Raw genomic sequence first — 24,284 nt, 5'->3', positions numbered from 1 at the left:
AGCTCACCTGCTGAGGAAGAAGGCGTTAAGCAGTTAGGGTAGGAGGTTACACCCGACGCAGGTAGAATTGACCCGTCTTTCTTGTAGAACCGTAGCTGCTGACTGGCTGAATTATTGATACTACACCCTGTGAAAAAGAGGGGTTGGAATCCTTCACTCGGAGCGAGTGCGACAAAACAAGCCCTTAATCTATGACTGGAAAGGGGGATTGTTGCATAAGGAGAGATTAAGTAGACTATGCAAAAAAGGTCTGGAGACTCAAAGAATGCGAGGTGATTTATTGAAATATTTAAGGTATTGGTAAAGCAGATGTCGAGCGGCTGCAGCCTGCTCTGGTTGAGAGTCCATAACTACATCGGGCGTTCAAAACTGGCACGACGAGACATGTATTCAGTCAGAGGGCTGTGAATCTTTGGTGTTCCATACCCAAAGATCTGTAGGTGATCAGTCGGCGAGTACATTCAAGACCGAGATGAGGGGATTCTCGGACGCTGAGGGAATTAAAATACACGGGGAGTTGGCAGGTAAGCGTACTTGAGGCACAAGGTCAGTCAAGGTCATATTGAATGGCGGAGCACAATCGACGAGTCCAATACTCCTGATTCTATTCTTATGATCTAATGTTCTGAGTATTTTATCTTTAGCGATTATATCGTGTCTCGTACTGCAACTCATTTTACTTTTACTGCTACACTGCATATCCGCTCATCTGGCAGTGGCCCCTCCCGGAGTACCTCAGCCAGGCCATCCTCTTCAAGAAGAAGACGTCATCTCGGGCAAAGCCGATAGTCCTTTAACTACCATTTTGCTATATATCTGTTGAGGAGAATGTGGGCTGTACTAAACAGACAGAGACTATAGAAGTGTTGATTTGGATATTTCATCGAGGTTATGATCGGCCACCATCAATTTTGTATATATTCTTAGTTCGTGAAAAAAGTTGTTTGACTGGTTGGACGCGATAAATAAAATTGTGATGATAAAATAATTATGTTAACGGATACACATGACTATACTTACCGGAACTTCTGCAAAAGATCCGAGAGGCTGACACGATGAGACCGTATGTTCACCAAATACAAAATCTGCAGATATATTTCTGGAATATTTTGGTTACTTGGCTGGGGTAGTACGTTTTAGACTTGTAATGATCAGCGCTATTCGAAAATGGCTGACATAAAATTAGTGGAATCGTTATTCATGTTGTATGGAAAAGTGTTGCGAGGAGGATAATGACAAAGTACAAGATGTTAAACGTATTACCATTGATTGTACCGCTCCTGAGTCGGTTCGGGTGTTTCGTGTTTTTAGTCAGCGATATAGGCATAGCCACTAATTTTGTAGAAATTCAGAACAGGAACAATTCTGGAAATTTGGTTCCATGGAACACCTCATGGAAAATTGCTGTCACCTAGTTTTATCTGAAAACTCAGCCTCTCATTTCTTCATGATTTTATGTTGAAAGGTTGTGTTTCTTACTTGCAGAGAACAATTTGTTTGAAAAACAGACAGGTACGCACATGACAGATCGCTGATGTCGATGACAAGCGATTCAATGAATTTCATTATACGCATTTATGATATTTTTATTTTGCTATACCATTCCTACAGTGGACACGGAGGCCCATCGCATCTCCACTGACAGAGCATTCCCCCGCCCTAATCCCATAACCCTGCGCATCGTTCATAGTCAATCCACCAACCATGCACACCTTTCAATTGTGGGAGGAAACCGAAGCACTACGCAGAGGAGTGCAAACGCCATACGGTCAGCCAAAGCCGGAGAAGAACCTAGGACTCTGGCGGTGTGAGGCAACAGTACATACCACTGTGACCCAGGGAAGAATTTAAACAAATAGCGTCACTCCGCTTTCAGTTAAATTGAACCATTTATAATATGCGGCAAATGGTTTTTAAAAGAGCAAAGTCTGAAATCAAGGCATTCATTTTACGTATTTTGAGGATAAAATAAATGAACGTTAGATGAGGTAATATCAGTGATATATTCAAGAGCGATAACAAGTGGATAGAGCAATGGTTAAATACATAACAGTAGTACATTTGGCATGACATAAGTAGAATTTTTTGTCACTGAAACTTTGATCGTGGCTTGATATTCTTCAGACCGTTATGGCAGAAATGGTGAATTCGAAGATTTTAAAATTGTCTTTGTGTTGTTGAAATGTGTTGAGAGCTTGAAATCGGAAATCATACATTTTGTCTCGGGGTCCTTTGCAAATTAAGGTCTAATGCATAACTAAGCATGCAACCTCTGTTTACTACAACATACTCTTGATCTACAAGACTGTAATATTTCTGAGGAGAGGAGTTTTGTCCAGTAACTGAGTGCCCAGAAAGCATCTAGGTCGGAGGCATCGGAAACTATTTCCACAGCATTTAACTTTTGCAGTTGAAATCAATACAGTCAAATATTTTTATAATACTTTTATAAAGCATGTTTTCGTCAGTACTTTATGTAAAGGGTGATTAAAACGAACGGCTAAATTCTTCATCTTAAGCATCACATGGGCAAAGAAGAGAGAGCTCAATGAATGGAGTCGCAAAGTGGTTAAGCAGCGTACGATTTTCCTTCTGGTATATCAACAGTTTGTTTGTTTGTTTGTTGTCACGTGTACCGTGGTACCGTGAAATGTATTTTTTGTGTGCAGCCCAAACAGCTCATTTGGTACATGAGAGGAAAATACGTAATAGGGCAACACAAGGTACACAATGTAAATAGAGAGATACCGGCATCGGGTCAAGCATACAGGAGTGTAGTATTAATCAGATCAGTTAATAAGAAGGTAGTTTATGAGTCTGGAAACAGCGGGTAAGAAGCTGGTTTTGAATCTGTTAGTACGTGTTCTCAGACTTCTGTATCTTCCGCCCGGTGGAAGAAGTTGGAAGAGTGAGTGAGCCGGATAGGAGGGGTCTTTGTTTATGCTGCCCGTTTTCCCAAGGCAGAGGGAGGTGTATATAGAGTCAATGGATGGGAGGCGGGTTTGTGTGATGGACTGGGCTTTGTTCACGGCTCTCTGAAGTTTCTTGCCGTCTTGGGCCGAGCAGTTGTCACACCAGGCTGCGATGCAGCCAGATAGGATGCTTTCTATGGTGCACCTGTAAATGGAGAAAGATCTGGCTTTTTCTGCTCTGCTCCTACCTCCAACGCTGGTTACCAGACAGGTGATAATGCAAATATAATCCTTAATTCCATGGAGGAAATGTTTCATAACATACTTGACAGAATCGCTTCAAAGATGAGGGAGAGAGATTGAAAATGTTTTTTTGTTCGTTTGTATAACAGAACTAGAAAATCGTATAAAAATGTCAGGTTTGTGACATCACCATTATATGATATATACGCCAGTAATACCTTTGAAGACTAGTACAATGCTTTGATTGCTAACTGCTTTGTTTTTCACTAATAATGTGCAGCTTCCAGAGGAATGGGAAACATAATTCATTGTAATGTATCATGAGCTTTTCATAGGTTTCACAATGTTCGGTACATCCACATTCAACGAATTCCTGCAACATGAACATGACCTGGTCTCTCGTGTCCAGTTATGATTTATTCGTCATTTTGTACTGAAATGGCGGGAGATTCGTTTACCATCCTCCGCAAACTTACAGGCAATGTGCAGACATTTTCGCAGGGTGAATTTCGGGGCATTTGTCCAGCCCTCAGGTTAAAAGGAGTGTCATGTTGCCGATTTGCTGTAAATTGACGATTGTTTTACGCCCCTCAGTAAATTTCAATATTGTTTCCTGAAGCCGTCGGCTAATCAAAGGTTTTCCAGCGCCTGAGGTACCGTTGATACCGCAGCCATTATGGGAACTGCAATCAGTCATGCAGGAAGAAGACGCTGGGTGGAAAATATGGCAGAGGGTCCAGTGAAGGTGGTCAAGTGTGGGTGTGTACCCGGCTGGGTTGACGACATCGGGAGGACGCTCTCATCGGCTTAACACTGTTAAGGTGCTATACCTGGCCTTCATTCATAATTGCCTATTTGAAGGCTTGGAATTTATATGTGCAAACGTTGCTTTAGTCCCATGGAAATTTCCACTCATAGTCCCGATCGTACATAGCCCCATCCTGGCTTGCCCAGGATTCAAACCTCTGCAAGCTACATTAAAATTCAGCGCAGAGTTCGTGCCATCAAATCATGAAATGGTGTGTTTCAGTTTTGAATGTTGCGGCAGGTGGAAAGTAATTGATATAAACTGCGCCCGTACACCTGGCTCGATCATTGGATAATAATCCTGTGACCCCCTGTTGGAAGAAATACAAACTGCGGGGAAGAATAGACACCTTTCGAATTGCTTAGACATTGCCTTTACTGAAGTGCAGTAGTTGAAGATAAATAATAACGACATAGAGCTACTGACTGAGGGAGAGAGCACAGAATTACACATAGGCAGATCGTCCATCGACATAATAAAGGTAAGAACAGAAGCAGCTCGAAAATCTCGACAGATAGAGAAACACTGAAACACAGACACAGAGAAAACAGGAACAGCAGTCGGCGTTTCCTAGCCGAATGCCTGCTTTGCCATTCATTATGATCATTGTTGATGATCCAACTTTATAACCTGTTCCCCCATATCCTTTGATCCCCTAGACCCAAGAGCTACATCTAACTGCTTCTGTTTTGGCCTCAACTGTTTGCTCTTGCAGTGAATTCAACAGTCTCACCACACTCCGTAGATGCTAACCTCTAATTTTGGACAGCGCCACAATTCCAAAACAACAAAGAACAAAGAAAAGTACAGCACAGGAAAGGGCCCTTCGTTCCTCCAAGCCAGCGCCGAATATGCTGCCCTTCTAAATTAAAACCTTCTATACTTCCGGGGTCCGTATCCCTCTATTCCCATCCTATTCATGTATTTGTCAATATGTCTCTTAAACGTCACTATCGTCCCTGCTTCCACTGCCTCCTCCGGCAGCGAGTTCCAGGCACCCACTACCTCTGTGTAAAAAAACTGCCTCGTACATCTCCTCTAAATCTTTCCCCTCGCACCTTAAACCACGCCTCCTAGTAATTGACCCTTTTACCCTGGGGAAAAGTCTCTGACTATCTACTCTGTCTACGCCCCTCATAATTCTGTAGACCTCTATGAAGTCTCCCCTCAACCTCCTTCATTCCAGTGAGAACAAACCAAGTTTATTCAACCTCTCCTTATAGTTAATGCCATCCATACCAGGCAGCATACTGGTAAATCTCTTCTGCACCCTCTCTAAAGCCTCCACATCCTTCTGGTAGTGTGGCGATCAGAATTGAACACGATACTCCAAGTGTGGCCTAAGTAAAATTCCATACAGCTGCAACGTGACTTACCAATTTTTATACTCAATGCCCCGGCAAATGGAGGCAATCATGCCGTCTGCCTTCTGGACTACCTTCTCCACCTGTGTTTCCCCTTTCAGTGACCTGTGGACCTGTACACCTAAATCTCTCTGACTGTCAATATTTTGAAACATCCGTCCTGCATCTACACTGTCTAGTTCTGTCAGCATTTTATAGAGATCCCCCACTCATTGTTCTAAACTCCAGGAAATATAACCCTAATCGACTAAATCACTCCTCATGTATCAGTCCCACCATCCCAGGTATCAGTCTGTTAAACCTTTGCCGCACTCACTCTGTCACAATAACAATCATCCTATGATGCAGAGACCAAACCTGCACACAATATTCCAGATATGGCCTCACAAAGCCCCTGTAAAATTACAGCAAGATAAGCATGCACCGTACTCCAACCCTCTCGCTATGACATACCATTTTCATTCTTTACTGGGTGCCGCACCTGCATGCCTACTTTCAGCGACTGGTGTACAAGACACCCAGGTAACGTTGTACATTCCCCTCCCTTAATCTCTAGACATTCAGGAAATAATATGTCAATGTTTTTAGATCTTACCTGCATCCGCGTTATACTGATCTGTCATGCATTTGCCCGCACACCTAACTTATACAATTCACATGGAAGCATCTTTGCACCCTCCTTTTAGCTCATCCCACCACCAAGCTTTGTGCCATCTGCAAATGCGGAGATATTACATTTATTTCTTCGTCTAAATCATTAGCATATAAACGATTGGTCCCTGCGTGCCATTTTGGGAAAAATAACATTTATTAATGCTTTGTTTCGTGTTTGCCAACCAGTTTCCTGTCCATCTCAATACACTAGCCCCAATCCCACATGCACAATTTTACAAACTACTGTTTTTTATAGTAATTTGTCAAAGCCTACCTAAAGTACAAATAAACTACATCTATAGGTCCCCCACGTTAACTCTACTAGTTATTTCCTGGAACAATGACAGTACATTTGTCAAGAATGATATCCCTTTCATCGGTCCATTCTGACTCTGGCCGATTCTGCCACTGTTTTCCAAGCGTTCTGCTATTAAATATTCTACAATGGTCTCTCTCAATTTCCCCGCAAACGATGTAAGGCTGACTAGTCTGTAATTTCCTGTTTGCTTTCTCCCTTCCTAAAACGTGCGGTGGCTTTAGCTATTCCAGAGTCTACAAAATATTGGTACATGAAGACCAATGCATCCATGGGGACACGCCCTTAAGTTTTTTTTATTCACTCATGGGAAGCGGGCATCACAGGCTGTACCAGTATGTATTGTCCATCCGTAATTTCTCTTCAGGAGCAGTTCGGAGTCAAACACATTGCTGTGGATCTGGAGTCGCATGTTGGCCAGACCAGATAAGGACGACGGAACTCCTTCCATAAAGGACATTAGTGAATCAGATGGGTTTTTACGATATTAAAAAATGGTCATCACCAGACTTTTAATTCCAGATTTTTTTACTGAATTCAAATTTCACTATCTGCACGGCGGAATTTGAACCTGGGTCTACAGTGCATTACTCTGGGTATCTGCTTGACTAGTCCAGTTGGCGTACTCAAGTTGGCTTTGATTGAATGGGGAACTTTACTGACTTTTCTTAACTTTCAGTAAAGTTCCCCATTCAATCAGAGCCAACTTGAGTCTCATACCATTGTAGGTTCCTTATTGATATGCAGGAACCGAGTCTAAAAATCAACAAATCGCTCTCTATTTTCATGAAGCATTCTATCATACCCAAGGGCTACTCATCCCCAAGGGCCCTTGCACAAATAGATTAGCAATTATTACTTTCTCATTACACGATACCCAGTCAAGGGCTATCTGTTCTCCATGTTAGTTCCTCAATGTATTGGCCAGGAAACCAGCCCATATACATTCCAGGAGTTGCTCCTCTATGGCATTGTGATTATTTGATTTGCCCAATCCATATGTAGATTAAAGTCACCCATAATCACAGATGTTCTTTGATCGCATGTGTTTCTATTTTCTGTTTAAGGCCATACCGGAAAAAAACACTATAGGTTTCTGGTCTGTGATGGCATGCTTACGGTGGCGGTGATGTGCTGAGCAGTCGCACATCAGGTGGCTCTCCTTCAGAACACGACCAAACAAGCAAGTTTAGTCGAATTTAGCCCGCAAATTCGCACTCATTTTACCCATCAATACGAAAAGGGAGAGAAGAGGAACAACAACATGCCACAAATGAGAAATCGAGCAGCCGCAGGGATGGCAAAAGCAGCGGCTAGATGAGATGGCAGACCCACAAGGTGAGGAGCCCCAGGCCATCCCAGAGAGTGGGAGATCGACGACTCGAATTGCAAGGTTGGTGACAACCCAGGTGAGCCGAAAAGGGAATATCGAGGTCCAGGAGAACCGGTCCCAGCGTCAGAATATCCAGATCGTGGTTCTGCAAGAAGGGATCGAGGAGAGGGACCCGATGTAGTACGTGGTCCAGGTGCTGGGCTACCTGGTCGGGAGGGACAACTTCCCCAACGCACCAGAGATTGGCAGGGCACACAGATCGTTTCGACCAAAGCCCAAGTCGGGGGGAGCAGCCAAGGGCAATAATTGACCAATTAAATCGGAACCAGGAACGTGACAGGATCCTGCGTTGTGCTCAGCAGACAAAGCCAAGATACTGCAACCGACATACAATCCGGATCTACCAGGACATTAGGGCAGATCTGGCAAAGCGTAGGGCCGAATTCAACCAGACGAAATAGGCCCTGGACAGGAGCGGAGTTAAGTTTGGAATATTGTTCAAGCCAGGCTCTGGAACACGTTCCAAAATAAAGAACATTATTTTAATACCCCGGCAGAGGCGGGCGAGTTCGTGTGAATGAATGACCTGGACAAAGGTCAGGCAAGACACTGGGGGGGGGGGGGGGGGGGGACAGAGGAGGAAGTAAAGGAGAAAGAAAAAGGATTATGATAGACCTGTACCAGGTTTGCTCGGCACAGTACTGCCTCGCTCTGAACAGAAATGTTAAAACATCGGAAACGGGACGACAGCAGAGCGCAGGAGAGGACGAAGAACGAAATCCAACGGGCATGGATGAGGGGTAAGATCAGCCCCAGGTGGGGGCTACCACTCCAGTGGGAAAAGCTAGCGCAGGAAGTATGAGAACAAGACGACTGCGGCGCACCTCCCAGCAGGGAGGGAGCATCTTCCGTTTGGGTGGAGGGGAGCTTATAGGGGCAGTGATGGGGAGGAAGGGGAGACATAGGGAATAGCGGACACAGGCGAGGGGGAGTAGGCAGCAGGGGGGGACAGTGTGGGGAAGGGGGAACACAAGAGAAATACAAGGTTAAGAAAGGGTTGGTTTTCAGATTGGCTTCAGCAGGTAAGGTGCAGGTTGAGTGAACAAGATGACGCCACAAGGAGGGCACATGCATGTGGCGTCCAAACAATTCGCGGCTATGTTGGGTGCCTCCTGGACAATGGGGAAACCAGTAGCGCAGGTGTACGGCCTCATGGTGAGAACCGTGACCACGGCCATTTTGGACACCCCACCCCCCACCCCCCCGCCCCCAACAAAGGTAAACCCCGGAGGGCAGGGTACGTATGGTTGATCCCGCAGGTAAAGGGGACAAAAGCTCCCCACCAGGATTATCACCTGGAATGTCGAGGCACTTAATGTCCAAGTGAACGGATCCAGACTCTTCAATCAATTGATGTTGAAAGCCGACCTACTCGCCCTCCAAGAGATGCACCTGCGGGAGAACGACCGTCTGCAGGTAAAGACGGGCTGGGTAGACAGAACTGCAATTTCTGTTACGGGACGGGGGCGAGGTGGTACTCATCCTGATCAGCAAGAGACTGGTGTAAAGGCGACAAGGATAGTCACGGACTCAGGCGGATGGTACGTCATGGTCAGCGTCCTAGTCGGGGCATCAGAAGTCCTGGTAAATGTGTACGATCCCAACTAGGATAACACGGATTTCATAAATTAGACCTTGGCGGACGTTGCCGACATCGACCCACACCGGTTGATCATTGTGGGGGGGCGTGAATTTAAGTGTCTACAGGACCCTGAAATGGGCCGATAAACCCCTGAACGGGGAAAAAGACAAGATGGCTAGGGAGAGTATTCATGGAACAATTGGAGGTTGTGGGCCCATGGCAGTTCCCAGACCTCAGTCAGAAGGAATACTTTGCAATGGGGAAATCGGTGCTTCCAGAAATAGGCAGAACAGAATACTCCACGGTAGCTATCTCCAATCACGCTCCACATTACATGGACGCAACATTGGACACAGGCCATGCCCAACGCCTTGCATGAAGATTGGACACTGACCTCCTAGCCAACAAGGTCTTCTGCCAGAAAACAACACAGGCATAGGCGAATACATCACTAACATCCAGAACGGGGAAGTCTCATCTTCGAAGTTCTGGGAGGCACTAAAGGCGTGATTAGAGGAGAGATTGTTTCCTCCAAGGCTCGTAGAAATAGGTAACAGAGGGCCGCTAGGCAATAACTGATCGACTCTATCCCTCTATCCTGGGGGTCAACAAAAATCAATCCGAGGCCCCGATCATAGAGCTTCTGGCGGAGAGGAAAAGGCTACAAATGGACTTTCACTTGCTATTCACCATAATGGAAGTGTACCAACTCCACTAGACACGGCGGACCTTTAATGAGCACAGAGCGAAGGCTAGTCGCCTGTTGGCACACCAGCTGAGAAAGCAGGTGGCTATGCGGGAGATAGGACAGGTGAAAGTTAGCAGAGGCGGGTTGGTAACCTAACCAAAAACGGTCAACCAACCATTTGAGGCGTTCTACCGGGACTGTACACCTCTGAGCCCCCTGACGGGGCTCGGGGATAAAACAGTTCCTTGATGGACTAGACATGTCTGTCCAGGAGGACAATATACAGAGGGAGTTGGAAGCACCACCAGCACTGGAAGAGGTCATGGAGAGCATCAGCTCCATGCAGTCGGTGAAAGAGCCGGGACCCGATGGGTTCGCAGCTGACATCTGCAAAATATTCGCACCAGCCCTGGACCCGCACGTACGGGAGATGTTCGCAGATTCGTTAGCCATCCTGCCTCCAACAGAAACGCAGGCCACTACATCACCGGCACCCAAGAAAGACAAAGACCAGACGGAGTACCGATCATACGAACACATTTCGCTGCTCAATGTAGATGCGAAAATATACGGGAAATTCCTGACGAAGGGACTGGAAAATTATGTACCACAGGTGGTCGCAGAGGACCAGGCGGGCTTTGTCAAGGGTAGACAGCTAACTGCGAACATCAGACGGATACTGAATGTGATACTGACCCTATCTTGGGAGAGAACACCGTAGGTGATCATCTCCATGGACACAGAAAAGCCCTTCGACAGAGTCGAATCGAAGTACCTCATAGAGGTTCTGGAGCGGTGTAGACTAGCACAGGGTTCACCTCATGGGTGAAATCCCTGTACAACGCCCCCAAGGCGAGCGTTCGGACCAACACCAACAGCTCTAAATACTTCCAGCTGCACAGAGGCATTAGGCAGGAATACTGGACCCAGTCCTGTTCACCCGAGCAACCGAAACCCTGGCGATCGCTCTGCAGAACGGGAGAGGCTGGAAGGACACCTAAAGCGAAGGTTGAGAGCACAGAGTTTCACTCTATGCGGATGACTTGCTCCTCTACATCTCGGACCCGCACAGCGGTCTTAAAGTAATCTCGAAGCTCCTGGAAGAATTTGGGGTCTTCTCGGGCCACAAACATAATTTGGGCAAAGGCGAGGCATTCCTGGTGAACCCGAATCGGAGAGAGGGAGAGTCGGAGGGTCTACATTTCAAAGTAGCCCAAAGCAAATTGCGATACCTGGGGATGCCCAGGTAGCCCGTGACTGGACATGGATCCACAAATGTAATCTGAGCAGTCTTGAGGAGGAAGTGAAATCGGGCAGAGATGGGATGCACTCCCGCTTTCTCTGGCGTGTAAGGTGCAGACGATCATGATGACCATACTGCCAAAGTTCCTGTTCCTTTTTAGATCCATACCGATATTGAACCCCAAGGCCGTTTTTCAAGAAAAGACGGATCGATCATGGTGTTTGTGTGTGGGTGGGAGAGGTGGGGAATCCAAGAATCCCAAGATTACACTGCAGAGGAAAAGAAACATGGGCGGCCTGTCCCTTCCGAACTTGTAATGCTATCACTGGGCAGCCACAGCCGATAGAGTGAGGGGATGGGTAAGGGAATCGAGTGCGGCATGGGTCAGGCTGGAGGAGTCCTCCTGTCAAAGAATTACCCTCCGAGCACTCGCCACTGCAGCTCTCCCATCCCCACCGGCAAGATGCATGTTCAGCCCAGTGGTGGTAGCCACATTGGAAACATGACATCATATGAAACAACACTTCAGCTTAACACTTATGGCCCTCACCTGCAAAAGCCATAAATTCCCGCCAGCCATGTCAGACGCCACTTTATGAAGTGGAAACAGAACAGAGGGACACTAGAGGTAACGGGGTGCTACATAGGGGGCAGACCTGCAGCCCGAGACGAACTAACGGAAGGACTGGAAGTACCGAACGGACAAGAGCTACGACACTTATAATTCAAAAGTCTTCGCCGCAAGGTGACGACGTGGGCCTGAGGGCCCCGAGAGACACGTAACTGGAGGAACTGCAGGACATGGGCAGGAGGGAAAAGGGGAACTTGGGGACAAATGTAAGAACACCATTAGATGGGGCAAGAGAGAAATGGGAGGATGACCTTGGGACAGAAGTAGGGTGGGCACTCTGGAGTGAAGTATAAGTAGGGCCAACTCCACCTCCTCCTGGGCAAGGCTAAGCCGCATGCAGTTTAAATTCGTACACAGACCGCATCTAACCAGAACGCGAACGAACAGGTTCTTCCCGGAGGTGGAGGATAACTGTGAACGGTGCCAGTGAGCCTGGCCATCCACGCCCACATGCCCTGAACGTGTCACAGACCTATCGAGTTCTGAACAGCCTTCTTCGAGACGATGTCGAAGATTATACTGGTGAGGGTGGAGCCGTTTCCGAGAGTAGCAGTCTCCGGTCTGTCGGACCAGCTAGAACTACATATCAGGAAGAGGGCCGATGCCCTTCCTTTGGCGTCTTTAATCGCACATCACAGAGCCTGCTCGGTTGGCGATGACCAGCATCGCCCATGACTGGTTAGCAGACCTGTCAGAATTTGTAAACCTGGAGAAGATGAAGCCCACCATCCAAGGGATTGTTAAACTATAAAAAAGGTGAGGTGGGGCGGGGGAGGTGGGTTGAAGAAAAGTTAGGTTAAACAGTAAAAATTGGAAAAGGCGAATTGGAATATTTTTTAAAAAGCAAAGCACAAAGCCTGAAGTCTTGTCTTTTAAGCATTGTTTGTCCCGTTCGCTGAGGCCCTGTTTGGTTCTGGCCCTTGATTACTCTGCCTATCACTATAGTTATTCCCCTTTCTGTTTCTTGTTCTTGTCCGGATGTCCCCTCCTCCGACTATTGCATAGGATCTCACCCGTTTTTTCTTCGCCCTTTTTGTCAGATTGCAAAGAAAATATTTCTGTCTGGCCCTTACTTTAGATTAAAATTAATGTATTTATTTTTTCAGAAAAGCAGATCGAAATAAAAGACAAAGGTAACGTCCCGTACATGAAAAGCTGCACATGAATGTTCACGATCTGTAATTTACGTTAGGATGAATTCCCGCTGATTATTGGTGTCGGTTCCAATTGATTGTCTGAAACGAGGGGAAAGCGATGCGTTGCTTTGTAAGAAGTGGTGCTTCAAACGGAGAATAGTAGGAAATCATGGTGAGTCTGGCACCATGGGAAGAATGGACTTTTCACCTTAAACTGGACAAATCCTTGAGTAGTTGAAATGGCAGAAGGTATGAAAGGGATTCAAAAAGGAATTTACCTAAAAAGAAATAAATAACGAAAATGCACTTGTCACAAAGATAGCAGTGGAGAGCTGAGAGAGAAGATATAAGGTGAAACTGATAAACATACACAAATGCAAACAAAAATATGTATCAATCTTGTAGAAATTAAAGTATACAAAATATCAATGGGTGGCAACGCGATGTAACGGAACTTGCATGGAAGATGAACATCAACCAGAAGACAATTTTGAATCATATTAGAAAAAAAAAGTTTTTCTGTGGTTGGAGGGCAGGTTAAAAGAAAACAACGGCATTTTGCATAATTGCTCTGCGACAGCAGTTGCAGAAAGTTACATGCTGGGCACGCAAGGTGAATAAACATTTAATCGAGAACAGGGAGACAAAAAACAAATCAAACAAGACAACAGTAATGGAGAAAATAATGGCACTATTGAGTGACAGATCCTCAAAACCATACAATTCAGGGCAGCACGGTGGCGCAGTGAGTAGCACTACTGCCTCACGGTGGAATTTTCACATTCTCCCCGTGTTTGCGTGGGTTTCACCGGCACAACCCAAATATGTGCAGAGTCGGGGGATTGGCAACAGCAAATTGCCCCTTAATTGGAAAAAATGAATTGGGTAATCTACATTTTTTTTTAAAAGGCATATATTTCCCACTGTGTGTTGGAGAAGAAAACAGTTTGAACGTTGTGGATGCCCTAGCAGGAACCTTCCAACGTTATTTGGACTGGTAATTCACTGGGAAATTATGAAAATCCTCAAGGGCATTCAGGGATGGGCAATTAGGGACGCCCACATCCCATAAAAATAACTTTTACAAATTGGAAACAATTAAAAATATGGAGGCCCTGACAAATATATCTTTGTAATATGAAAAAGACTTCCAGAAAATAAATTATTTATGAAAGCTAACAAGAAGAAACCTGACAATTATAAATTGGCGACAATACCGTTGATACGCCGGTGAAAGCTAGCGTCCATAACTAAGGATAGGGTGATATTGCACCTGGACAATTATCAAATTATGAACGAGAGCCAGAAAAAGTCCAACTGAAAAGTGGAATTGCCAATCTTATTAAATATTTTCAGACTTGATTGGTGAACCAGAATTTTAGCTGAAATTTTAATTCTGGATTCCCAGAAGGCATTTGAGAACATCACTCAAATGAAATTGCGAGAGAAAGTTTACGCCCTGCAATTGAAGGAAAATGTTTGACTTGTTACAGAAATTGGGTGAGAAGGAGACTAAGAGTAGGGATAATGGAGACGAACAATTCGCTGATTTGATTGATGAATTTTATGATGCCGCGCAAAACCATGCACACAATTCTTTCCAGCTTTCGAAGGTCTGCAAGATTATGAGAGGCATGGATAGAGTGGATGGGCAGGCACTCTGGAGGTGCTGCCGATTTTGATGAGTCGATTACTATCCCACTAGCGTCACTAATCACTGTTGCCAATTCTGCACCGGAGACACCAATAATGTTGCCCTTTGTCACATCGAGTAATATTTATTTTCAGAGTCGCCAGGTATCAAATGATACCACCACAAGTTTCAACCGGATATTGATCAAAGACCAAACGACCAGTCAGCTAGTTCAAGTTCAATAATGGTTTATTTACACACAAGATTAACTCGCACATGCAACATAAAAACACTACAAGCTAAACTACACCTAACACTACTACAACCTGTACTTAACTTTCAGGCACCCGGCTTTGGCAGAGGAACAAGGCCTTTGTTCGGATCTGGAGTGGCTGGGGCTGGGGAAGTAACTTCGGTTCTGCTAGGCTCATCCGTCTGGTAGCGATCGTTGATCTTGAACTTGTTTCTATTCGTGGTGCTGCAGTTGGCTTCAGGTATAGGCCGGGCCGAAGAGTGTTGGTGTGCCAGGCCCAAATAGATCGAACACTTGGCAGTATCTCTCTTTTTCCTTTGGGATTCCGCGCTCTTTTGGGCGGTCCTACGCTTTGGAGCGAATAATTCGGCAGGCTTCGATCACTGCCTTCGATTTGAACCAATAAAGGGGCGGTTGCCTTGATGCTGGGCGCGTCCTGAGCGGTTATTGACCTTGGCTGGTTGGGCTTCTTGGGTGAAGGGAGTGGCACCAATGTGTCTGGAATTGTATCTGATACCTGAGTACCAGTCCTTTGTCCTGGGGAAATGGGTCATTAGAATGCAAATCGGCTAGGGGTTTCGATACTGCCTGGTTCTCTGTCAGCAAATATAAATTTAGGCTCTGGGTTTACCTGAATCCTGTATTGGCCATATTTCCCTTGAGTCTTTGCAAGTATCCATGTTTACATTGTAAGTGGCCACCCCAGATGGTTACAGAGGGGGTCAGTCACTATTGGGCATAGGTTTAAGCTCCGTGAGGCAAAGTTTAGAGGAGATGTGGGAGGCAGGTTCTTTACACAGAAAGTAGTGAGTGCCTGGAACGCGCTGCTAAGGGAGATTGTGTAAGCAGATATATTAACGGCATTCAAAAGGCATTTCGAAAAATACAATGTTAGGATGGGTATAGAGGGATACGGCACTAGGAAGTGCTGAGAGTTTTGGCCAAGGTTGGTATCATGACCGGTGCTAGTTTGGACAGCTGGAGGACCTGTTCCTGTTCTGTCTTGTTCTTTGTTATTTGTTCGTTGAAGAGAGATGGTTTTTGAACCAGTGTCGTGTAAAATTCAAAAAAGGCATGGTTTAGCAAAGCTAAACGGATTTTAGTGAGGGCTAATATGGACCAAAATTGTGAGGATGCTGAAAAGGAAGGAACTGTCACGGCCATGTGTGCACTGCAGGGACTCGCTGAAGCTCCTTCGTCAGCACCTTCCAAACCCACGGCCTCTGCTGTCGAGAAGGAAAAGGGCAGCAGAGACATGGGATCACCATCACCTATAATGTCGCTTCCAAGTCATGAACCATTCTGACTTGGAAATTTCTCGTTCGGTCAAAATTCTCTAATTCTCAAATTCTCAAAACTCCCTCGCGAATTGTACAATGGGTGTTCGTACACCACGTGGACTGCAGCGGTTCCAGAGAGTCATTCACCACCATCTTCTCAAGGGGATTTATGGATGGGCAATTAGGGACACACACATCCCGTAAAAATTAATTTAAAAAACTGGAGACTATGAAACATATGGAGGCCCGGAGAAATAGATCTTTGTAATGTCGAGAGGACTTCCAGAAAATACGAGAATTGATTGTTGATCTTTATATCCAGAGAAATGCCATTAAACTGAGTTGAAGCCAGGCTTCATCTATACGAAGCTATGACTAGGCCACACTGCAAGATTGAGAAAGATATAATACCATACGTTTTACCGGGTAAGGACAGAAGGTTTTTTTTTAGTGAGGGCATCATGATCGGCACAGGCTTGGAGGGCCGAATGGCCTATTATGGCTGTTCTTTGCTTGTTCTTTGTCTACCTTCAGAAGGATTTATTGTCTTTGAAGGGCGTGCTGCTTCTTTATTAGGAGCGTCTGTATTCCAGTTGTTAAGCTTGGAAGAGGGAATAAACACACCAGGATAATAGTCCTTGCAATTTGTATTTCATGTCGTCACCTGTTTGATGTTTTCAATTCGATTTTGTGAATTGGGTGAAGCCATTTCATCTAGTTCGGGAGTCAATGACTGGTGAACATAATATAAATGTTAGAGTCAGATCGTCCAAGAGTGAAATTAAGAAACATTTCTTCACACAAAAATGCTGGCAGCAGTTTGTAACCCTTTCCAAAATCTCATAGATTATGGTTTTTTGACAAAGAATGTTGGGGAAAGGTGGGAATATGATGTTTAGTCATGATTTACCGAATAGTGAAACAGGTCATGTGCCTAAAGCACGTTGAATCCATCGAATTACATGGCGTTTGATGCACTGTTAAAAATAAGCTTTGTGTGGAGAGTGAATGTTCTGTCAAACGTCACAATAAGCACATATTCGGTTGGATACATGGGGTCAAAATTTATCCTCCACCTCAAAAGAACCAAACTGCTATTTCGTTCCTTCAGTATATACACGCTGCAAACTAATGGCCATCAGAAATATTAATTTTAATTTGGACGTCTTGAAGGACTTCCGGTGCTTTATTTCTAAGGTGCACAAAATTGTTATACAGAAACATGTATTGTTTTGAAAATTATTTTGCTATTTGCTCTCCATTTTGTTCCTATACTCGATCCACGGGAATGTTGACGGTAGCAAAGCTGGTCCTACGTTGCAATCATTGAATCGGTTGAAGAGTGAGCATCCTGTTCGATATAAATTAGTAAAAGAGCGCATTTAAATAACCCACAATTAGTGTTCTTTTGCTTCGTTAATTAGTGTACCATCACGGTTCCGAAAATTCTTCTTCCTGGAACGAATAGTACTGACTCATTCCGTTTACTGGTCAAGAAAGATCCATCAATGAATCAAAATTCTACGACGTGGAAATAATTGCAACCCTTCATAGCAATTACGGGCCTGCGTGTTTCGTGAATGATAGATTGACTAACCGGAAAATCTACATCAGTTCCATTCCTGAAGTTCTCCGCCGCAGAGAGATATATTTGGTTTCAACAGTCCACCGATTCTCGTACCAGTTTGGAATCAATTTATAGAGAATCAACATGAGAGTAGACCCAGGTGAATTAAAAGTGTTCTTGAACAACATGGTTGCTCCTGGATTAATCTGCAATTCATACATATTGTCTTGATTAGACCGCGATCTGAAAACGTATCAATATGTTCTGTTTTCGCATTTGGAATATATTTTTAAGAGAGTCATGCATACAAAGCCTGATTAATATTTATCTGGAGGTCGTTCGACACAGCAGGAGGGTGCCTAACTCTGAGCCAGAAGCTTCAGGTTCCAGGGCCCCTTCAGGACATGATGGCCACAGAAAGTACGATCATAACGCTCAACCAAATATCTTATAAACCTGTAAAACACTTATAGAGGCTGGTCAATTTTGCTTTATGTGGAATCGCAGCCCTGGAGTTATATCCTCTGATGAACAAACATAAACACAGGCGGTGTCTGCCGAATGCGTCACGGGAAGCAGGAAAATCCACAAGTAGGTACTGATCTTCAATAAACTGGATACCGGTCCGTTGTCTAATAATGACCTATATCTCACTTAGTGCTAGGGGCTTGGACGGGGCAGGGTTTGAAACGAGCATCCAGGAGGGCTTCTAAAAACAATATGTAGACAGTCCAACTAGGGAAGGGGCTATACTGGACGTCGTATTGGGGAATGAGCCCGGCCAGGTGGTAGACGTTTCTGTAGGGGAGCATTTCGGGAACAGTGACCACAATTCAGTCAATTTTAAAGTGCTGGTGGACAAGGATAAGAGTGGTCGTAGGGTAAATGTGCTAAATTGGGGGCAGGCTAATTATAACAATATAAGGCAGGAACTGAAGATCCTAGACTGCGGGCGGATGTTCGAGGGTAAATCAACATCTGACATGTGGGAGGCTTTCAAATGTCTGTTGAAAGGAAGTCAGGACCGGCATGTTCCTGTGCGGAAGAAGGATAAATAGGGAAAATTTCGGGAACCTTGGAATACGTGAAATATTGTAGGCCTCGTAAAAAGAAAGTAAGGGCTCGAAGGCTGGGAACAGACGAAGCCAGTGTGGAATATAAGGAAAGTAGGAAGGAACTTAAGGAAGGAGTCAGGAGGGCTTAAAGGGGTCACGAGAAGTTATTGACAAATAGGGTTAAGGAAAATCCCAAGGCTTTTCACAGGTACATAACAAACAAGAGGGTAACCAGGGAAAGGGTTGGCCCACTGAAGGACAGGGGAGGGAATCTATGTGTGGAGCCAGAGGAAATGGGTGAGCTACTAAATGAAAACTTTGCATCAGTATTCACCAAAGAGAAGGAATTGGTGGGTGCTGAGTCTGGAGAAAGGTGTGTAGATAGCCTGGGTCACATTGAGATCCACAATGACGAGGTGTTGGCGTCTTGAAAAATATTAAGGTAGATAAGTCCACAATGCCTGATGGGATCGACCCAGAATACTGAAGGAGGCTAGAGAGGAAATTGCTGAGGCCTTGACAGAAATCGTTGGATCCTCGCTGTTTTCAGGGAATGTCCCGGAGGACTGGAGAATAGCCAATGTTGTTCCTTTGTTTAAGAAGGGTTGCAAGAATAATCCAGGGAACTACAGGCCGGTGAGCCTTACATGAGTGATAGAGAAATTACTGAAGAGAATTCTTCGAGACAGGATCTACTCTCATTTGGAGGCAGATGGACGTGTATCAGCGAGAAGCAGCGCGGTTTTGTGAAGGGGAGGATGTGTCTCGGTAACTTGATAGACTTTTTCGAGGAGGTCACAAAGATTATTGATGCAGGTAGGGCAGTGGCAGTTGTCTATATGGACTTCAGTAAGGCCTTTGACAAGGTCCCTCATGGCAAACTGGTACAAAAGGCGAAGTCACACGAGATCAGGGGTGAACTGTCAAGATGGATACAGAACTGGCTAGGTCATAGAAGGCAGAGAGTAGCAATGGAAGGGTGCTTTTCTGATTGGAGGGCTATGACTAGTGGTGTTCCGCTGGGCTCAGTGCTGGGACTTTTGCTGTTCGTAGTATGGATAAATGATTTGGAGGAAAATGTAACTGGTCTGATTAACAAGTTTGCAGACGGCACAAAGGTTGGTGGAATTGCAGATAGCGATGAGGACTCTCAGAGGATACAACAGGATTTAGATTGTTTGGAGACTTGGGCGGAGAGATGGCAGATGGAGTTTAATCCGGACAAATGTGAGGTAATGCATTTTGGAAAGTTTTATGCAGGTAGGGAATACACAGTGAATGGTAGAACTCTCAAGAGTATTGACAGTCAAAGAGATCTAGGTGTACAGGTCCACAGGTCACTGAAAGGGGCAACACAGGTGGAGAAGGTAGTCAAGAAGGCATATGGCATGCTTGCTTTCATTGGCCGGGACATTGAGTATAAGAATTTACAAGTCATGTTGCAGCTGTATTGAACCTTGGTTAGGCCACACGGAGTATAGTGTTCAATTCTGGTCGCCACACTACCAGAAATGTGGAGGCTTTAGAGAGGGTGCAGAAGAGATTTATCAGGATGTTGCCTGGTATGGAGGGAATTAGCTATGAGGAGAGGTTGAATAAACTCGGTTTGTTTTCACTGGAACGACGAAGGTTGAGGGCCGACCTGATAGAGGTCTACGAAATTATGAGGGGCAGAGGCAGAGTGGATAATCAGAGGCGTTTTCCCAAGGTAGAGGGGTCAATTACCTGTGGGCATAGGTTTAAGGTGCGACGGGCAAAGTTTAGAGGAGATGTACGAAGTAGGTGTCTTGCACAGAGGGTAGTGGGTGCCTGGAACGCACTGCCGGAGAAGGTAGAGGGCCTCTGGAGGGCCGAAGGGTCTGTTCCTGTGCTGCAGGGGCTGTTTAGCACAGGGCTAAATCGCTGGCTTTGAAAGCAGACCAAGGCAGGCCAGCTTCCCCGAACAGGCGCTGGAATGTGGCGACTAGGGGCTTTTCACAGTAACTTCATTTGAAGCCTACTTGTGACAATACGTTTTTTCAGTTTCAGTACTTTTCTTTATTCTTTGTAGCATCGATATCGCTCATTTCGTGCAATTAGTGACTCTAACGGGCAGCACGGTAGTCTAGTGGATAGCACAATTGCTTCACAGCTCGTGGGTCCCAGGTTCGATTCCCGGCTTGGGTCACTGTTTGTGCGGAGTCTGCACGTACACCCCGTGTGTGCGTGGGTTTTCTCCGGGTGCTTCGGTTTCCTCCCACAGTCCAAGGATGTGCAGGTTAGGTGCGTTGGCCATGCCAAATTGCACTTCGTGTCCAAAATTGCCCTTAGTGTTGGGTGTGGTTACTGGGCTATGGGGATAGGGTGTAGGTGTGGGCTTCGGTAGGGTGCCGACTCGATGGGCCGAATGGTCTCCTTCTGCACTGTAAATTCTATGAAATCTATGAAATTCCACGGGTATCTTTTTATTGCCGTCTTTCTAGGGTGCTGTAGTTGTCATTTTTATCTTCAAGCTTGGGTTGAATGTCACCAGTTTTTAGAACTAAATGCCTAAGAACTGGTCACTACAATAATCAACATATTACTCAATATTGCAGGAGCAATATTAATTTCTATTGATTTAATCCGTGGGACGCATGTTTCAATCTGTATTATTACTAAAGAAATACGTCTCATTATCTACAATTATAAAAAGCTCAGTACAGATCCTCAATTCCAAGATGCCGGTGACAAGCTCGGGATGGAAAATTTCAAGAACAGACACCAGAGTTCTTATATTGAAATACGGACTAAATTGCGTGCATTTTTGAGATGTAATGTTAAATGATTATGCGCTGGCATTATGGTGTGAAAGAGTTCAACATCTGTTTTTCGAGCCGAAAGAGCTACAAGTCAAAAGTCGTATGCTTACATCGGAATGATTTTGTTCATGTTGATTATTCGACTGTCGTTCGTTTTCTCTTTTTTAGAAAAAATGGAATTGACAAAGCTGCTACAAATGTCAGGTAAATGTATTTCAAGAGTGTAAAACGTTATCTTGCGTGGTAACAGCATATCAACGGCCGTGCATGAGCCCCCTCTTCCCGTTCTGCCTGCTACATTGTGTAATTCACTACAACTGAACTGAATCATGATGGGACAAATAGAATTTCACCACATCGCCCTGTCCCCGAAGACGAGTTGATAATTACATAAAAAGCAAATTATTGTGGGGAGTGGAATCTGAAACAAAACAGAGTCATCCAGATTCGGAAAGATGTCTCTCTTTTCTCTCCACAGAGCTGGCAGACGTGCTGAGATTGTCCAGTATTTCGTGTTTTTCTTGCTAACTAAGTGAATTGCTTTACGGAGAACTGCAGATAGAAAAGGGTTTTGAACAGGAACGAAGCACCATTATCCATGATGCACTGCTGAAATGGGGCAATTGGTTTGCAAAGATTTTTGTTCTTGTTCTTGACTTAATATTCAGCTGTCACAACAGCTGACTAGCTGCAAGTATATCAACGTACGAGGACATTATCAACCTCAAACACTGCTCAGTGCAATAAACGTCTTTAAATGGCTTTGAAAATGTTAGCATTCCATATCCAGGTCGTTGGGCCATTGGACACTTTCAGTTATCATACAGAATGCTAGAATCAGATAATATTACGACAAATATCGCTCAACGATAGAATGCGAAGGTAGATGCCAGCGAGGTAGAGCGCAAGTTGGTGAAGTTGGAGGGTAAGTTTCAAGTGAGGCTGAAAAGCATGCAGAAAAATCTAATACAAGGCCGAGATTATTTACAGCTCTCAGGCAAGTCGTAATGTCAGGGCCAATGAATGTTAAAATTACTTATTATGGGCAGAGAATTGGAATCTGTGTTGTCTATACTCGTGCATGCTATATTTATATCTCGTTGTGTTGCCTATCCTTTGTATTAAAATTTCTATAGCTTGATCTTAGCAATCATTGTGATATTTATGGCATAATTATAACGTTCTACAGTATAGCCAGTGGTGAAACTCTTCACTTAATTGACGCTTCGTGCACAATTTGATTCAGTCAGCCTGCATATTGCATTATAGAACGTGGAGCTGGAAGACATAGTATTCATTCAACTTATCTCAGTAACCACTGATGACAGAGTTGAAACATCTATACAAAAAATGTAACTAATTTAAGTAATTCGTGCATTTGGTGGTTGAAGGTTAATGTTGTAAAGCTAACAGGATCTGAGACTGAATCTGGTGAAATTGTGATGAAGCGCACTGAAAATAAAATTGAAGAGAGAATCGACGATATGAGACCAAATGCCTTTGAATTACTTTATTTAAAACTGCATCGGGCAGAAGATATTTCAGGGTGGTCAGTTAAAGATGATATTTTGACTAGATGTAATGCTAATAAATGTTATGATAGGACATCTAATAAACCAATCAAGCATTCCTGTTAAACATTTACTGATTTTTTCTTCATACCTATCTATCCAGACTTGCAAGTCCGAAAAAAACTATTTAGGCAGAGAATTGCTGAGAGATACGAAACAGAGCTGATGATTGAGAAGTGGCAGTTATTCTTTATTTCTTAGTGGAGAACGAATAAATGGAAGATGACCTTAAAACATTGAACAAGAAACGAGCAATTGAAAATAAACATCTAATATAAAGGAAACGTGATGTCAAGAAATGGCTGAAGTCACTTGATACTGCAAAGGCCATGTGCCCTGTGAATATTCCGGCCATATGCAACTTGCCTAAAGAACCTGCCGCATCCCAACCAAGCTGTTCCAGTACAGCTGCAAGACTGGCCTTAACTGACAATGTGGAAAGTCGCCTTGGTGTATGCTGCACACAAGAAACAGGACAAATCCACGCTGCCAATTACCGCCCTATCGGACTATTCATCATCGGCAAACTGATGTTAGGAGTTACAACAGTGCTTTGACAGCAGCACTTACTCAGCAATAGCCTCCTCACGGACGCTCAGTTTGGATTTCGCCACGGCCACCTAGCTCCTGATCTCATCAAACCCTTGGTTCAAGCATGTGTTATGGGCCAGGGTTTAGAGAGCACCAAAATATATCATGGCGTTCACCTGACCCACAACGTTTCAGAGATTTTGGTTATGGGGAGCACAAGGGCCCACTTCACTGGTGTGATGCAACAGACATCTGAAGTATTTTTAAAACAAGACAATGTATATCCTATGAATCCAGTTAACATTTTAGAAACCCACAGTAAACATCTTACCAACTACTAACACAGATAACACCCCAAAAAGATACAGTTCTCTATAGGTAACCCCAAGTAACTTTCCAAACAACATCCATAAGCCAAAACACTTTTCAACAAAGACAGTAGATTTAAATTACCTCAGAGAATAGTTCTCACTTTTAAATTATCAAGTGATCAAAACACCTTTTTTAACATACAGAGAGAGAGAGAGACCATATACATCTGCTTGGTTTGAATGCAGCTCTCCAACTGAACGGGAAAAGAGCTTCCAATTCAAAACGAAAGTAAAAAGCAGAATCACATTCCTGCTCCACCCACACAATGACAT

At 44.6% G+C, this 24,284-nt stretch overlaps 1 protein-coding gene across 1 annotated transcript in view; it reads left to right on the top strand.

Moving 5' to 3' along the window:
* Positions 1 to 24,284, top strand: part of LOC140389103 (uncharacterized) — a 383,180-nt gene that overhangs the window by 147,964 nt on the left and 210,932 nt on the right. The window contains exons 26-29 of the mRNA XM_072473262.1: positions 1,486 to 1,512; positions 3,305 to 3,331; positions 12,941 to 12,967; positions 21,707 to 21,742. Of these exons, the coding sequence (XP_072329363.1) occupies positions 1,486 to 1,512; positions 3,305 to 3,331; positions 12,941 to 12,967; positions 21,707 to 21,742 (117 nt within the window). The remainder of the gene's footprint in view (positions 1 to 1,485; positions 1,513 to 3,304; positions 3,332 to 12,940; positions 12,968 to 21,706; positions 21,743 to 24,284) is intronic.

This window comes from Scyliorhinus torazame, chromosome 14 (genome assembly GCF_047496885.1).
Source record: "Scyliorhinus torazame isolate Kashiwa2021f chromosome 14, sScyTor2.1, whole genome shotgun sequence".
Taxonomy (NCBI): Eukaryota; Metazoa; Chordata; class Chondrichthyes; order Carcharhiniformes; family Scyliorhinidae; genus Scyliorhinus; species Scyliorhinus torazame.
Note: the sequence above shows the minus strand (reverse complement) of the source record. Positions and strands in the feature narration are given on the sequence as shown.